At 44.3% G+C, this 17,064-nt stretch overlaps 1 protein-coding gene across 6 annotated transcripts in view; it reads right to left on the bottom strand.

Moving 5' to 3' along the window:
- The window catches only part of foxp1b (forkhead box P1b), a 502,439-nt gene that overhangs the window by 264,165 nt on the left and 221,210 nt on the right, over positions 1-17,064 (bottom strand). For all 6 annotated transcript variants that reach the window (XM_078209450.1, XM_078209454.1, XM_078209451.1 and 3 more), the window contains one exon: positions 37-218. In XM_078209450.1, the coding sequence (XP_078065576.1) occupies positions 37-207 (171 nt within the window). In that variant the 5' untranslated portion in view covers positions 208-218. The remainder of the gene's footprint in view (positions 1-36; positions 219-17,064) is intronic.

Below are 17,064 nucleotides of genomic sequence, written 5' to 3'. Positions count from 1 at the left end.
CTGGATCAAGGGGAAAAGCCAAGGCGTTAACTATACCTGCTGTTGCTGGAGATGAACCAATTCAGCAGCAGTCACTTCGATCGAGGACGTGTCACCGTTTGATCTCCCTTCCCTTGTGCTACTGTCTGGATAGTGGTTACCACTGCTAACTTCGTTCTGATTGGTTGAACCGTTGCTTGCTGCTTCAATCCCAGATTCTTGCATCATGACTCAAAAACCTGAAAAATAATTCAGAATAACAGCTGTCAACGCAGTAACCTTAGATTTTAAGTTTTTGAGTTGCCAAAACGCTGAAAAGATAGCACCTAGAACACTTTTATTTCTTTCAGGTTGCTGTGCATTGATTTTGTAGTTACTTAAGTTTTAAGTTTAAGTTTTTTTTCATTTTTAGTTTTATTTGTTAGTGTCACAAGAAGGCTTACATTAACACTGCAAGGAAATTACTGTGAAAATCTCCTGGTCGCCACACTCCGGCGCCTGTCTGAGCACACTGAGGGAGAATTTACCATGGTCAATGCACCTAACCAGCACGTCTTTCAGACTGTGGAAGGAAACCGGGGCACCGGGAGGAAACCCACGCAGACATGGGGAGAAAGTGCAGACTCCACACAGAGACTGACCCAAGCTGGGAATTGAGCTGTGAGGCAGCAGTGCTAACCCACTGTGCTGCCCCTTAATTAGTTACACAAAAAAGCATCCATTTTTAGTAAGTCACACTGGCTGGACCTTACATATATTAGAAAATTAATGCAACACATGATTATCTTCTATTCATTGGATCACACTATTTTTGCGGGAATTAATTTCACTGGTGATGTTAAAATAGCCATAAAACTAAGTGCATGTAGGATTCATAAAGAGTTTAATTTGGGCTTATTTTGTGTCAGTACTATGCAACATAATTAAAATGCAACAAAAGAGCAAAAAAGGCAATTAGGTTCATTCCCCGTCAGTAACTAATGTGAACAAAAAAGCAGAAACCCATTTCATACTTGCACTGATTTTTTTTTTTGCTCACATTAATGACGGAGGAAAAACATTCCAATGAACAATCATGTGCCTTAAAAATAAAATACAGCATTATACTGGTACTCTGGAAAAGTTAAGTTGGTTTCAAAGTCATATCCAAGAATTGCTGCATGATTGTACTCCTGGAACATTGTTTGCTTCCCATTTTTGAAAAAAAAGTTACTTTTTGGGCAGACTGGTTCAAATTCAGATGTGATCTCCCCAATCTCCCCCCACCCACCTCCAATTTGCGGAGCTTGCTGACATTCCTTTGAGCTGCTACATGTAGAACAACCATGTGGGCAAAATGCTGGAGGTCAGCTGACATCTGTGAAACTACATCCTGTAGAGATGCCGGCGTTGGACTGGGGTGAACACAGTAAGAAGTCTCACAACACCAGGTTAAAGTCCAACAGGTTTATTTGGTAGCAAATACCATAAGCTTTCGGAGCGCTGCTCCTTCGTCAGGATCCTAGCAGGGAGTCAGGACCTTCAACGGACAAAGGAAAATGGTGAAACTGACAGGGCGGGGAGGGGGGATCAGATGAAGTATTGATCCATTTGAGGTCTACATCTTCAGTCTGCAAACAGAAAGTTGTCAACCATCATGGTGGTCCAATGCTGAAATAGTCATCCGTTTAGCTGGACTAATTGCATGCTTCCCGCACTGTACTATGAATAGCCATGAATCTTTATTGAAAATTAATTTGATGTGCATAATAAGGTATTTGGATTAAACAATTCTTTTTTGGAAAGTTGGGTGACTCAGAAAAGTGTTTAAACTTATGCAGGATGGGTGCTGCAGCTTTATATTGCTGGATCAGTACATCTGTATTCTAAAGTACTGGAGATAATTGACTGGGTATGGAAAACATGCCCTAGGTTACATGGGTTTATTTTTTCTGATAGTTAAGAAATAAAACCTAATCAGTCTGACAAAAGAAGTACCACCCCCTTAACTTTGGTTTGCCTTTGGCAGTTGGCAGGCTTTTAATTCATTTCACACCTTGATAGTGATGTACTTGTGTGATCAAACCCAACAATAACTCTACTTTGATGAGTTAACCTTTTTGGGAAAGTTGCTCAGCTAACAAGAAGAGAGGCTTTATTCCGGGACAGTTAATGAAGGTTGACCAAGTCAGGCTGAAATGAATTAACTTAACTGATCAATTATTTATATGAAGCAGAAAAAATGCCCTTAAAACACTCTGCCTAATCATCAAAGGAAGTGAAAATTGAGCTAAACACAGATTTATAATATCACATGCTTACTCCTGTGGGAAGCTCAGTCACTGGAACCAGAATGGGGCTAATAAAAGCTGACTGACAAAGATTTCAAATTAAAACAATTTCAAATGCCGTGTGACAGAAAATGCTTAACAGTAAGGAATGTTACCAAATCTGTAAACGAGAAACATAATTATCCAAACACAATGTGTCTATAATGCAGTTTAAAAATACTAACGTGCCATTCTACTAATATTACGCATGCACTGTCGCCCCATAATGAATTTTCACAATTATAAGAGGAGTAAATTTTCTAATGTGCAGTAGCTAAAAAGTAATCAAGAGAATGAGCCTAAAGGCTATTTCAATGTATGCAAAACTACTGACCCACAATAAACTGAAGGTAGCCCACAATGAATGCAGAATAATGCCCAAATGCTAAGTACCTATTCTGATGAGGAACAGCTAAAATTAACACTCAATTAATTTTTGAATCGACAAACAAATGAAACTCATAAATCTACCTTCTCATTAATTTTACTGTAGTGTAATACCATGCTGCAATATCGAGAAGAAATCTTAAGTGTTATCCATCATGAATATCAAAAAAGGGTAGCACTAAAACAGCATAAATTATGTATATTACCTGTTGGTAAAAATGATAAATGTTTTATCATTTCCAATGCATAATGTGAGTTTCAGCATTATTGAAGATAAAAAATATGTGATTTTCTTTGAATACTCATCTGGAGCAAAACTGCATTAATTAATGGGGGAAAGGGTCTGCTTCTCAAACACATATGATTTGTCAAGGTCACAATGTCTGTTGTTTTTTTCCTTATCTTTGAACTGTCCTAGCATTCTGTTGCCAATGTTAACAGGTTCCGTCAGGTTTAAATGCACAACAAATATCCTGAAACAACAACAACATTTAGAACAATAACACAAACAGTCCATGTAAAGGTGTCTAACTTGTTTACCAAACATCATGAGAAACAAACTGGGCAGATGGTCACCTGCAACTGCCTCACTCACACTTGCAAGCACAACACTGCAACTCTCTGCCACAGGCCTGTTAAGTTAGCATTTGTTGGACAAAAGAACTTCGTCCATCTCACGCACCCAGCATGCCCATACTTCTCTTGTTCAGCTCTGTCTCTTTTTGTTGGCTGACAGGGTGGGTGGGGAAGGGGAAGGAAAAGAAAGCAAACAACTGCATAGATACCATTCCACTCTAAGGAAATCTAGTGGAGAACTAAACAGCCTTGCTAATCTGCTAGCTCCTTCACTCGAGTCTCCGATAAGAAAAGCAAACCCAAGTCTGCTTGAGCTGCATTCCATGGACAAGTTCCCTTCTTCTTTATCAAAACACAGCACTAAATTTTGTTCAACCATACAGGGTAAACTGCTGCGCGCACCCGTAAACAGAGGTATATTTGTTTAATAACTGATTGCTGCCATAGCTACAGTAAACAACATGCCTGCATTTGTGTTCGTGAACAAACACATCATCTTGCAAGACCAATTTAACATTAACCAGGTGGAATAATCGACAGATTTTGGAGGTGACACTCAGCCAAGACAATGTAAACAGAATGGAGGAGGAGAAAGGGGCCATTCTTCGGGAATCAAGGTCGAGGCAATGCATTGTGGCTTGAGTAAACAGTGGGAAGAACTTAAGACAAACAACTATTCAGTCTTCTTTCATCCACTGACATTTATACAAGTGGTGATTTTTTTCGTATATTAACATATATCAGCTGCTGCCCACCATGAAATCACCCCAGTGAGAGATCAGGCCAACCTGTTTACACAAGGTTCTATTTACTCACAAGGAAGAATCATTCGTATCAGCAGCTTAGCCTTATCCATCCATTGCTAACCACACACAACCTTGGCTGTATTTCTTCCATTTGAGTGTCTTTTTCATGTTAAAATAATTCTTCCAATTTCCTTTTGTTACAGTTCGCATGTACTTTTTGCAGCCCTAATATGGGCAGCACAACCAGAGAACATTAAAGATTGCAGGAGAAATTATTCTTTCTAATATGGAATTTTTAAAAAAGTTGTCTGACACACAAATATGACTTAAGTGTGCATTTAAACTGGTTTGAAATAAACACACTCACTGAGAGCGATGTGCTCCAGGCAAAACTGAATAATTTCATCAAATGTCAACATGTGGGAAATGGTTTTTCTGAGCATGTGTTGTTCAAAGCATTATAACACTTGAGCAATCTTGAAGCATCACAAGGAGGTTGGATTTGAGGAGAAGAGATACAGTTTACAACTGTTCTACAAGATAACGTGTTCCCTTCAAGTTCCACATTATGAATTATTGTCCACAATCTGTTTGTCGACCAACATAGGAAAATATATCTTTGACATTATCACCTGATCAAAATGTTGTTCTATCTGCTACCAATTTGAGCTGTAAAATTCATTTATTTAGATAACTTTTGTGCAGTTCTGCATACGTGACCCCTGTTCCAATATTGCATTTAGGCTTTTAGAGTGTTCAGATTATCATCAGTTTCTGAAGATTCCCCATCCCTGCGGTTCTCAAATGTTGCACAACATCCATGTTTAAATTTACTCAGACACCGTAATCATACAAAACAAATCCCACTGACCATATTTCACACGCATTACTCTTCAAGATAAAAATATATTTTAAATAATCTTCAAAGTGAAGCATTTTCTAAACAGAGAGTGGAATTCTCCCATTTTGAGACCAAGTGCAGTAGCGGGTAGTCCTGCCAACCACAATGGCAGAGCCCACGCCAGATTGTGCGCTTTGAACCTCATTAGTTATGCACAGGCAAATTCCCCTCCAATTCTCCTGGCAGGTGAGCAACTGATTGGTCCGTCTGTCCTCAGGTGACAGGTTTGAAGGTCCCGGTGTAATATTGAAATACCAGACCAGCACACTTATATCACTCTCTCCACCAGAATGTGCAGGATGTCAGCAACCCAGAGGGAAAGGCAAGCAGCCTCAAGAAGAGTCAGTTCCTCAATTCAATCACCATCCCCTTGAGCCCATGACCTGCGTGCACCCATGCATCACTACTTCCCACCACTCCCAGAGTCTTCATCCATTCCTTTCCAGTAAATAACGTAGTATCCCTTTGACACTCTTGTTTGTGAGCTTTGCATGCCGGCTTGTTGGGGTCAAGCTTCCCTCTCTCTTCCCTCTGTCTTCCATTGTTCGCCTTCTTCATTCACTTCTTTCCTTAGCCTCTGCCTGTCCTAGTGAGCCCTCACCCTACCTCCTCCCACATTGCCCACTTTGTCTTCGTCAGGCCAAGCCCACTCCCCGACCCCACCCCTCTTCATCTCGCAATCCACCCCCAGTGGTGGCTGCTGGCACAAGTGTTCCACAGCACAGTCATGGCCAGGTACACACTAGTGTGTGGCACCAGAGGGGAAGGAGGCCCCTGTATTCCCCAACCCTAGTGTTGTACTGATCTGAGACAGTGACACAGCAGAGTCCATGAGTCCAGCAGCAAGGTGCTTTCCATGAAGACAGCTTCGCATGGACATGGAGGGATGGAACTGGTCTGCCCCAGCAGAGTGGTAAACAGCACATCAGGAGCAGTGCAGCACTGTGGCAGAAAGCTTTGCTGCAGCCACCTCGATCTCTTGTCAACTGAGGACCATCTTGTGCATGCCACTCTTTAACAGTTGGGTTTGAAACTGACATCATTTCCCGCTGGCATGGCGCAAGGTTGGAAGGCCTGACGGGATTCCAGAGTAAGAAGTTTAACAACACCAGGTTAAAGTCCAACGGGTTTATTTGGTAACAAAAGCCACACAAGCTTTCGGAGCTCCAAGCCCCTTCTTCAGGTGAGTGGGAATTCTGTTCACAAACAGGGCATATAAAGACACAAACTCAATTTACATGAATAATGGTTGGAATGCGAATACTGGCTGTCCTGTCTAGAGACAATACACATCTTTTTTGCTGTCTTGATGCACTCTCCACTCACATTGTTTGTATCTTAAAGATTTGATTGGCTGTAAGTATTTGCATTCCAACCATAATTCATGTAAATTGAGTCTGTGCCTTTATATGCCCAGTTTGTGAACAGAATTCCCACTCACCTGAAGAAGGGCTTGGAGCTCCGAAAGCTTGTGTGGCTTTTGCTACCAAATAAACCTGTTGGACTTTAACCTGGTGTTGTTAAACTCCTTACTGTGTTTACCCCAGTCCAACGCCGGCATCTCCACATCGGGATTCCAGAGGGCAGCTGTTTTAGTGAGCTTTCCTGAGATGCAAATAACACTCACCACCACATGCCAGCAAAATGGCCGACCCACCATTAGGAGAATTCCAATGTAATTTTACACTGGCCAGATAATCCGCACCCACCCCCACCAAACCCACCAGGAGCGGGTTGGGAGAATTCCACCTAGAATGCTTTAAAGAGAATCCATATCAAATTCAAACACAAAAAGCTTTGAGATCAAAGTGAATCTGTACAACAGCTTCAGTGCTTGCTTACATTTTCGAAAAATAATTGATTGCAGCACTTTATAGCAAATTGGTATCAGTTGTTATAGCAAATTTTGGTAAGCAGTAAGTTTAAGATTATTTTAAGTTATTATCTATTAATGTCACAAGTAAGCGTACATTAACAATGCAATGAAGTTGCTGTGAAAATCCCCTAGTCGCCACAATCCGGCGCCTGTTCGGGTACACTGAGGGAGAATTTACCATGGCCAATGTACCTAACCAGCACGTCTTTTGGACAGTGGAAGGAAACTGGAGCACCCCGAGGAAACCCACGCAGACACGGGGAGAACATGCAGACTCCACACAGAGGGTGACCCAAGCCGGGAATCGTGACCCAAGCCCAGGGCCCTGCACTGTGAGATAGCAGTGCTAACTATTGCGTCACCGTGCCACCCCAGTAATGACATCAGTTGTTTTAACAATCAAAACTTTTGGTGGCAATTCTCCCAAAACAATTCTAAGTGTCGAATTTGCGTAAAAACTGGAATAAATCCTGCTGTTTTTCTCAGCGGCAGTTTCAAAATGAACCTCCCACTCTCTGTGCACTGCAGGGTGCACAAGCGTGAATCATGCTGAAAATCAGTGGGCGGGGCCTTTTACCGCTGGAGAGGCCGGCAGCATAGCGCTGAGCGGGCCACTGCGCATGCGCTGATCTGTCAGTGCCAAGATCGGTGCATGCACAGTCGGCCCCGCACTGCCAGCCTCCCGATCGCTGGCCTGCTCCGCAACCCCCGCCATGCTGTCTCACCAACCCCCCACCCCCCCTCACGGCCCAATCGCTGTCCGGGCCTGTCTTGCCTTCCACCCCTGACCCGCCTTGATCCCCCACCTTGCCCGCCTGCAGCAGTCCCGATCTCCTCCCCCCCCCGCCCCCCGATCGCTGGCCCCACTCCCTCTGTCACCCAGCCAGACTGCAGGGTGGCAATGGGACCCCCACCCCACCAATCTCCTCACAGAGGCCCTGCCCCCATTTGACCCCACCCCTTGGCACTGTCTAATGCCCAGTGCAATGCCAATGTGCCCCCTGGGCATTGCCACTTTGCCGCTTGGGCAGTGCCACTGGCCTGGCTGGCACTGCCAAGCTGGCAATGTCCAGGGCACATCCCCCACTTACCCCTGACCTCCTTGGGGCCTCTATGACCCCCATTCACTCCAGCAGGTTTGGGCTGCCAGAAGCTATTGTAAACCCCGCTAGAGTGAACCACTCCTGGCGGGGGGAAGAGGCTAATGGGCTCGGAGACTTCAGACCCAGGCCCGCAAATTACATGGAAACGATATTACAGTGAGTATTTAAATAAATTATACAGCTCTGCTCCGATTTCTGGCACGGAGCTGACGGCACTGGAAATCCGGCGCCCTGAGACTCGCAGAGGCCATGGCGCCCAGCGGGAAGCCTGCTAAACAGCCTCCATTTAAGTCTCCCGGCCCGCTATTGCCCCCTTTATTCTTTCTAAAAATCCAAAGGAATGATTTCTTTTTTGTTATCAAAGTGAAGGTTATCACTAGTGAAGAACAGATTACATATTGCAGCTTTTGGTAAGCAGTAAGTTTATGCTTATTTTAAGGTTATTATTTATTTATGTTACAAGTAAGCATACATTAATAATGCAATGAAGTTGCTGTGAAAATCCCCTAGTCGCCACAATCCAGCGCCTGTTCAGGTACACTGAGGGAGAATTTACCATGGCCAATGTACCTAACCAGCACATCTTTTGGACAGTGGAAGGAAACTGGAGGACTCCGAGGAAACCCACGCAGACACAGGGAGAACATACAGACTCCACATAGAGGGTGACCCAAGCTGGGAATTGTGACCCAAGCCCAGGGCCCTGCACTGTGAGACAGCAGTGCTAACTATTGCGCCACCGTGCCACCCCAGTAATGACATCGTGCAATCCAACGTCCAGCAAAACATGGGTTGGATGCAGGGAAAACCTCCCTGCTGCAGTTCCACAAATAAACGTTTACTCCAAGCTCAAAATGTTATACCTTGTGCCCTTTCTCATGCCAGTGAAAATACTGGACACACGCATCTCCATCAAGGACAGTCACCTCAACACTTCACTGTACCGCAAGCCCACAGATACCCTCACGATGCACCACTTCTCCAGCTTCCACCCTAAACACGTTAAAAAAACAATCCCCTACGGACAAGCCCTCCGTATACATAGGATTTGCTCAGATGAGGAGGATCACAATAGACACCTACAGACGCTGAAAGATGTCCTCATAAGAACAGGATATGACGCTCGACTCATCGATCGACAGTTCTGACGCGCCACAGCGAAAAACCGCACCGACCTCCTCAGAAGACAAACACGGGACACGGCGGACAGAGTACCCTTCGTCGTCCGATACTTCCCCAGAACGGAGAAGCTACAACATCTTCTCCGGAGCCTTCGATGAAAACAAAAATCTCGTCAAGGCCATCCGCACTTCTTGCCTTCATACCTCAGACCATTGTCCGCAGCAAACTACCCAGCCTTCAGGAGAACAGTGACCATGACGCCACACAACCACAGAACCATAGAAAATTAACGCTCAGAAACAGGCCTTTTGGCCCTTCTTGTCTGTGCCTAACCATTTTTTGCCTAGTCCCACTGACCTGTACTTGGACCATACCCCTCCACACCCCTCATCCATGAACCCGTCCAAGTTTTTCTTAAATGTTAAAAGTGACCCCGCATTTACCACTTTATCCGGCAGCTCATTCAACACTCCCACCACTCTCTGCGTGAAGAAGCCCCCTCTAATATTCCCTTTAAACTTTTCTCCTTTCACCCTTAACCCATGCCCTCTGGTTTTTTTCTCCCCTAGCCTCAGTGGAAAAAGCCTGCTTGCATTCACTCTATCTATGCCCATCAAAATCTTATACACCTCTATCAAATCTCCCCTCATTCTTCTACGCTCCAGGGAATAAAGTCCCAACCTATTCAATCTCTCTCTGTAACTCAGCTTCTCAAGTCCCGGCAACATTCTTGTGAACCTTCTCTGCACTCTTTCAACCTTATTTACATCCTTCCTGTAACTAGGTGACCAAAACTGTACACAATACTCTAAATTCGGCCTCACTAATGCCTTATATAAACTTACCATAACACTCCAACTTTTATACGGATACTCTGATTTATAAAGGCCAATGTATCAAAGGCAATCTTTACGACCCTATCCACCTGTGACGTCACTTTTAGGGAATTCTGTACCTGTATTCCCAGATCCCTCTGTTCAACTGCACTTTTCAGAGTCCTACCATTTACCTTGTACGTTCTAATTGGGTTTGTCCTTCCAAAGTGCAATATCTCACACTTGTCTGCGTTAAATTCCATTTGCCATTTTTCAGACCATTTTTCTAGTTGGTCCAAATCCCTCTGCAAGCTTTGAAAACCTACCTCACTGTCCACTACACCTCCAATCTTTGTATCATCAGCAAATTTGCTGATCCAATTTACCACATTATCATCCAGATCATTGATATAGATGACAAACAACAATGGACCCAACACTGATCCCTGCAGCACACCACTAGTCACAGGCCTCCACTCAGAGAAGCAATCCTCCACAACCACTCTTTGGCTTCTTCCATTGAGTCAGTGTCTAATCCAATTTACTACCTCCCCATGTATACCCAGCGACTGAACCTTCCTAACTAACCTCCCATGAGGGACCTTGTCAAAGGCCTTGCTGAAATCCAGGTAGACAACATCCACCGCCTTCCCTTCATCCACTTTCCTGGTAACCTCCTTGAAAAACTCTAATAGATTGGTCAAACATGACCTACCACGCACAAAGCCATGTTGACTCTCCCTAATAAGTCCCTGTCTATCCAAATATTTGTAAATCCTATCCCTTATCACTCCTTCCAATAACTTGCCCACCACCGACGTCAAACTTACTGGCCTATAATTTCCCAGATTTCTTTTGGAACCTTTTTTACACAATGGAACAACCCTGCCACATCAACCTCTGCAAGACGTGCCGGATCATCGACACGGATGCCATCATCTCACCTGAGAACACCATCCACCAGGCACACGGTACATACTCTTGCGACTTGGCCCACGTTGTCTACCTGATATGATGCAGGAAAGGATGTCCCGAGACATGGTACATTGGCGAGACCATGCAGACGCTACGACAATGGATGAATGAACACCGCTCGACAATCATCAGGCAGGAGTGTTCTCTTCCTGTCAGGGAACACTTCAGCAGACACGGGCATTCAGCCTCTGATCTTCGGGTAAGCATTCTCCAAGGCGGCCTTCACGACACACGACAACGCAGAATTGCCGAGCAAAAACTGATAAGCCAAATTCCGCACACATGAGGACGACCTCAACTGGGATCTTGGGTCCATGTCACACTATCTGTAACCCCACGACTTGCCTGGGCTTGCAAAATCTTACTAACTGTCCTGGCTTGAGACAATTCATACCTCTTCAACCTATGCTTAACCCTCTCTCCACTCACATTGTCTGTACCTGTAAAGACTTGATTACCTGTAAAGACTTGCATTCCAATCATTGTCTCGTAAATTGAGTCTGTGTCTATGTGTGCCCTGTTTGTGAACACAACTCTTCACCCACCTGGAGAAGGAGCAACACTCCGAAAGCTTGTGCTACCAAATAAACCTGTTGGACTTTAACCTGGTGCTGTCAGACTTCTTGCAGTGAAAATAAAAGCCATACCATTTCTGTCATCTAGCCTTCTTGAGCCATCATAAATGATCCAAGCTCATCACTTTGGATTGACTGCAGGTGAATGGAGCCAGCTCAGGGATCAGAATGGCTCAGATGCATCTGAACACTCATTTCCGGTTCTGAAGATTATGATTCAAGTCCCATGCCAGAGACGTGAGCAGGAAATCTACTCTGACACTCCAGTGCAGTACTGAGGGAATCCTACAAGATCAAAGATGCTTTCTTTCTGATGAGACATTAAAGCAAGAACTTTGTCTGCCCTCTCAGTCAGATTTAAGGGATCCCATGGCATTATTTCAAAACAGTGCAAAAAAGTTCCCCAATATTCTGGCCAATACTTATCCCTCTACGAACATCATTAAAACAGATTATCTCATCATTATCACACAGCTGTTTGTGGGGCCTTGCTGTGTACAAATTGACTGCCTCATTTCTTACATTACAATAATTACACAGTGAAAGTGCTCAATTAGATGTAAAGTGCTTGGAATGTCCTGGAGTCATAAAAGGTACTAGATAAACACGAGTCTTTTTTGCCAGTATAAACTGGCAGCTAGATGAACTAGGGGACATTTTCTCTCAGGTATTCAAACAGCCAATAGGCAGAGCAATTTTCCTGGCCACCTGTTTCATGTCCCAGGCATTAAGATCACCAGCAGATGATGCAGGACAGGATTCTGTCTCAGATCTGCAGCACTGATGACAAGTGTCAAATCACTCTGAGACAAGTTTGTCCTGCCGGTTTCTTTGTGTAATTTCTCAGTATTTAATGTGAGCTGAGTGCTCTGAGAAGAACATGTCCTACCAATTCCCACTTGCTTACAGAGTCTGAAGATTGTTGAAGACGAGAGTTTTAAATGTCAACGGTGTAGCAGTGGGAATACAAGTGAATGCACAGTGCAGGGACAGAAGCAGGTCTTGTTCACCATGAAAGTCCTGAATTTATCCCCTGAATTACTGTTTCAGCATGACAATAGCTTTTTCCATTACTGACCCAGAACCTCAAGAATTTGCATGGCATCATGAGAATTCATTATTTTGTAAATTGAGTTTGTGTCTTTATATAGAACAAAGAACAATACAGCACAGGAACAGGCCCTTCGGCCCTCCAAGCCCACGCCGCTCCCTGGATCAATGCTTTTCACTGTATGTTAATACATGTGCCCTGTTTGTGAACAGAACTCCCACTCACCTGATGAATGGGCAGCGCTCTGAAAGCTAGTGGCTTGTGCTACCAAATAAACCTGTTGGACTTTAACCTGGTGTGGTGAGACTTCTTACTGTGTTTACCCCAGTCCAACGCCGGCATCTTCACATCAGGCATCATCAGCCATGATGATCACATTCATGTTTTGTCCCCGAATAATCAACTATACGCAGTGTAGATCAGACTGGTGCCAACAGGACAGGGTTTGATCTCTGTTGCAGCTGGGGTGAGTGCAGGTCCTGCCTCCTTGCCCTACCCAAATGTAGGTCATGGCACTGTGGGTCAGACCTGCCTTCAGACAGAGAACTCATGAAGAATAATCACCTATGGATCTGCTGCTCTGCATTAAAAGTGTTGAGATCCTGGAGTTGCAAGATGAATGCATTATGGCTACCACCAGGATACCATATACATGCCAGGTGCACACAGAGCATGGGCATTCCTTCAGAATAATAAAAGCTCTTGATTCATGTGACACTGCCTAAATTTCCATGAGAGCTCTGAGTAGCAGGCTGGACTTTTGGGAACCCAGCAGTTGCTGCAAATCCCATTGCTCTGTCCTGTTAGTGGGAAACTTGTTGCTTTAGTAAATAAGAGTATCTATTGCTTCTATCATGCAGCGGTGTGCAGCTGACTGGCTAATGTGTGCCATGTCCCCCGCTGCAGCCCAAAAAGGCCCTGAGGGCAACCAACGCTTTAACTGCCACTGGCATAGTGGCCAGATGACTCAGAAAGCTGTAACCTCGCCTGCAGTCTACACTCAAATAATAAGCAAAGTGCTATTAAGTGGTACTTACTCACAATAACCTGCTCACTGATGCTCAGTTTGGGTTCCGTCAGGATCACTCAGCTCCAAACTCATCACAGCCTTGGTCCAAATATGGACAAAAAAGCAGAACTCCAGAGGTGACATCAAGGCATCACTTGATTGGGTGTGCCTTTAAGGAGGAACTACAAAAGGTTGTGAATGTAGCCCAATCCATCACGCAAACCAGCTTCCCATCCATTGACTCTGTCTACACTTCCCGCTGCTTCGGCAAAGCAGTCAGCATAATTAAGGACCCCACACAACCCGGACATTCTCTCTTCCACCTTCTTCCTTCGGGAAAAAGATACAAAAGTCCGAGGTCACATACCAATCGACTCAAGAACAGCTTCTTCCCTGCTGCTGTCAAACTTTTGAATGGACTTACCTTGCATTAAGTTGATCTTTCTCTACACCCTAGCTATGACTGTAACACTACATTCTACACTCTCTCGTTTCTTAGAAACTTAGAAAACCTACAGCGCAGAAAGAGGCCATTCGGCCCATCGAGTCTGCACCGACCACAATCCCACCCAGGCCCTATCCCCACATCCTTACATATTTACCCATTAATCCCTCTAACCTACGCAGAATTTCCTTCTCTATGAACGGTATGTTTTGTTTATATAGCGTGCAAAAATCAATACTTTTCACTGTATGTTAATACTTGTGACAATAATAAATCAAATCAAATCAAATCACTAGTTAAGTTCAATTGGAATTAGGGGAGATCTCTCCACTGGCTGGAGTCATACCTAGCTCAAAGGAAAATGGTTGTTGTTGTTGAAGGCCAAACATGTCGGCCCTAGGCATCACTGCAGAAGTTCCTTAGGGTGGTATCTTAGGCCCAACCATCTTCAGCTGCTTCATCATTGATCTTTCCTCCATCATAAGGTCAGGAGTTCAGGAGTGGGGATATTCATTGACCTACCTGGACAACATTCAGAATTGGACTAATAAGTAACAAGTAACATTTGCGCCATAGAACAACCAAGAAAGTGTTTAATGGTATGCAGTTGGTGGACATTCACTTGTGCCCTAATAAGTAGACATTGACTGAAACCATGGCTGTTTTGTTAGGAGGTGAATGCTTGTAATAGGTAACTATAAAAGTGTAAAGATTGACTTTAGTTCCATCCTTCACAAAATGGTTTTCTGAATTGTAACAGCAATGACCATCTCATTGTAAACAATCCCACGGCATTCAATGACATTACTGCTGGTGAATCCCTCACTACCAACATGTTGGGAGTGGATCAGTGTAGGTGGAGGGTGCCATTGACCAGAAACTTAACTGAACCAGCCATATAAATATTGTGGCTACAAGAGCAAGACTGAGAATTCTGCAGTGTTATGAGGTGTTGGATATAGTTCAGTAGGTCTGATTAAAATATTCATAGTCAAGGGTAGTTCAACATTAAATATCCATTAACTATTAGAAACTCTATACATTGCTGGAATCCATCATTAAAGAAGAAATAGCAGGACACCTGGAACAAAATGGTTCGATCAAGCAGACGCAGCATGGATTCATGTAGGGAAAGTCGTGTTTGACGAATTTACTGGATTTTTATGAAGATGTAACGAGTGCAGTTGACAGAGGGGAACCGGTGAATGTGGTATTTTTGGATTTCCAGAAGGCATTCGATAAGGTGCCTCACAAAAGGTTGCTGCAGAAGATTAAGGTACACGGAGTTGGGGGTCAAGTGTTAGCGTGGATTGAGGATTGGCTATCTAACAGGAAACAGAGAGTTGGAATAAATGGGTGCTTTTCTGGTTGGCAGTTGGTGACTAGTGGTGTGCCGCAGGGATCGGCGCTGGGGCCTCAACTGTTTACCATATACATAGATGATCTGGAGGAGGGGACTGAGTGTAGGGTAACAAAGTTTGCGGATGACACAAAGATGAGTGGGAAAGCGAATTGCGTGGAGGATGCGGAAAGTCTGCAAAGAGATTTGGATAGGCTAAGTGAGTGGGCGAGGATCTGGCAGATGGAGTATAACGTTGACAAGTGTGAGGTTATCCACTTTGGAAGGAATAATAGTAAAATGGACTATTATTTAAATGGTGAAAAATTACAACATGCTACTGTGCAGAGGGACCTGGGGGTCCTTGTGCATGAATTGCAAAAACTCAGTTTGCAGGTGCAGCAGGTGATCAAGAAGGCAAATGGAAAGTTGACCTTTATCGCGAAGGGGATGGAGTATAAAAGCAGGGAGGTCTTGCTGCAATTGTACACGGTACTGGTGAGGCCGCAACTAGAGTGCTGTGTGCAATTTTGGTCCCCTTATTTGCGAAAGGATATATTGGCCTTGGAGGGAGTACAGAGAAGGTTCACCAGGTTGATACCGGAGATGAGGGAGTTAGCTTATGAGGAGAGATTGAGTAGATTGGGCCTGTACTCGTTGGAGTTTAGAAGGCTGAGGGGAGATCTTATAGAGACATACAAGATAATGAAGGGGCTAGACAGGGTAGAGGCAGAGAGATTCTTTCCACTTAGAAAGGAAACAAGAACTAGAGGACACAGCCTCAAAATAAGGAGGAGTCAGTTTAGAACAGAGTTGAGGAGGAACTTCTTCTCTCAGAGGGTAGTGAATCTCTGGAATTCTCTGCCCATTGAAGCAGTGGAGGCTACCTCGTTAAATATGTTTAAGTCACAGGTAGATAGATTTCTGGTCAATGAGGGAATTAAGGGTTATGGGGAGCGGGCGGGTAAGTGGAACTAAACCACTATCAGATCAGCCATGATCTTATTGAATGGCGGGGCAGGCTCGAGGGGCTAGATGGCCTACTCCTGCTCCTATTTCTTATGTTCTTATAGGTACAGGAAGGTCTTCATACTTGCCTCTACACATGGCTCTGTCCAACACTATACTGACTCCTAAGTGGAGGTCATGTGTTCTCTTACATGACTGTGTGGGCAGTACTGTACTCAGTCTCACATTAACCCTTTATGTGCCAGACCCTTAAGCACGAAGATTTGCTTGCCATTGTACCTTCTTAGTGGTTCCAGAAATATTCCCACAACCACAAGACGGATTCTTCTGGCCCATAAAGTGGTGTGTCTGCTGTTTGTAGCCTGAGGTCTCACAGCCATGGTTCTTTGTCCGATAGGACCGCAACTGGCTCCAGTGTCCGTTTGTGGGATGACCATTGACTGAGATATTCACATCCCAGAATGTAAATCCAGGATTTTTGACCTCACAAAAGAAGCTTGGTTGTGTCCTCCTGGTGTGCTGTCTTGACCTTGTGCATTCATTTGGGATCTTATGTGCATTTTGATGTTTTGGCTTTGCACATCTTCCAGAAGTGTCCTATTCGGTTACATTGAAAACATTGGGCTGAAATTGCCAGACACTGATCATGCCTGTGGGGGCACTTCACTCCACAGTGCTAGTATAGCCACTCTACTGGAGGGTTAGGGAGCCTGAAGTCTCCCTGTGTCTGTGCTGTTTCACTAACTGGACACTGAGGTTTAGTTGTACCGCAGATTGCTTTCTCCCCTTAATGTGGATCTGTGCTGGAAATGGATTTTAGATTGTCTGACGATCTGGATGGCAGACTCAAAGGTTAGATTTTTCTTCACTTAAAACAATTCTTTGCG

Source organism: Mustelus asterias, chromosome 3 (genome assembly GCF_964213995.1).
Source record: "Mustelus asterias chromosome 3, sMusAst1.hap1.1, whole genome shotgun sequence".
Classification (NCBI taxonomy): domain Eukaryota; kingdom Metazoa; phylum Chordata; class Chondrichthyes; order Carcharhiniformes; family Triakidae; genus Mustelus; species Mustelus asterias.
Note: the sequence above shows the minus strand (reverse complement) of the source record. Positions and strands in the feature narration are given on the sequence as shown.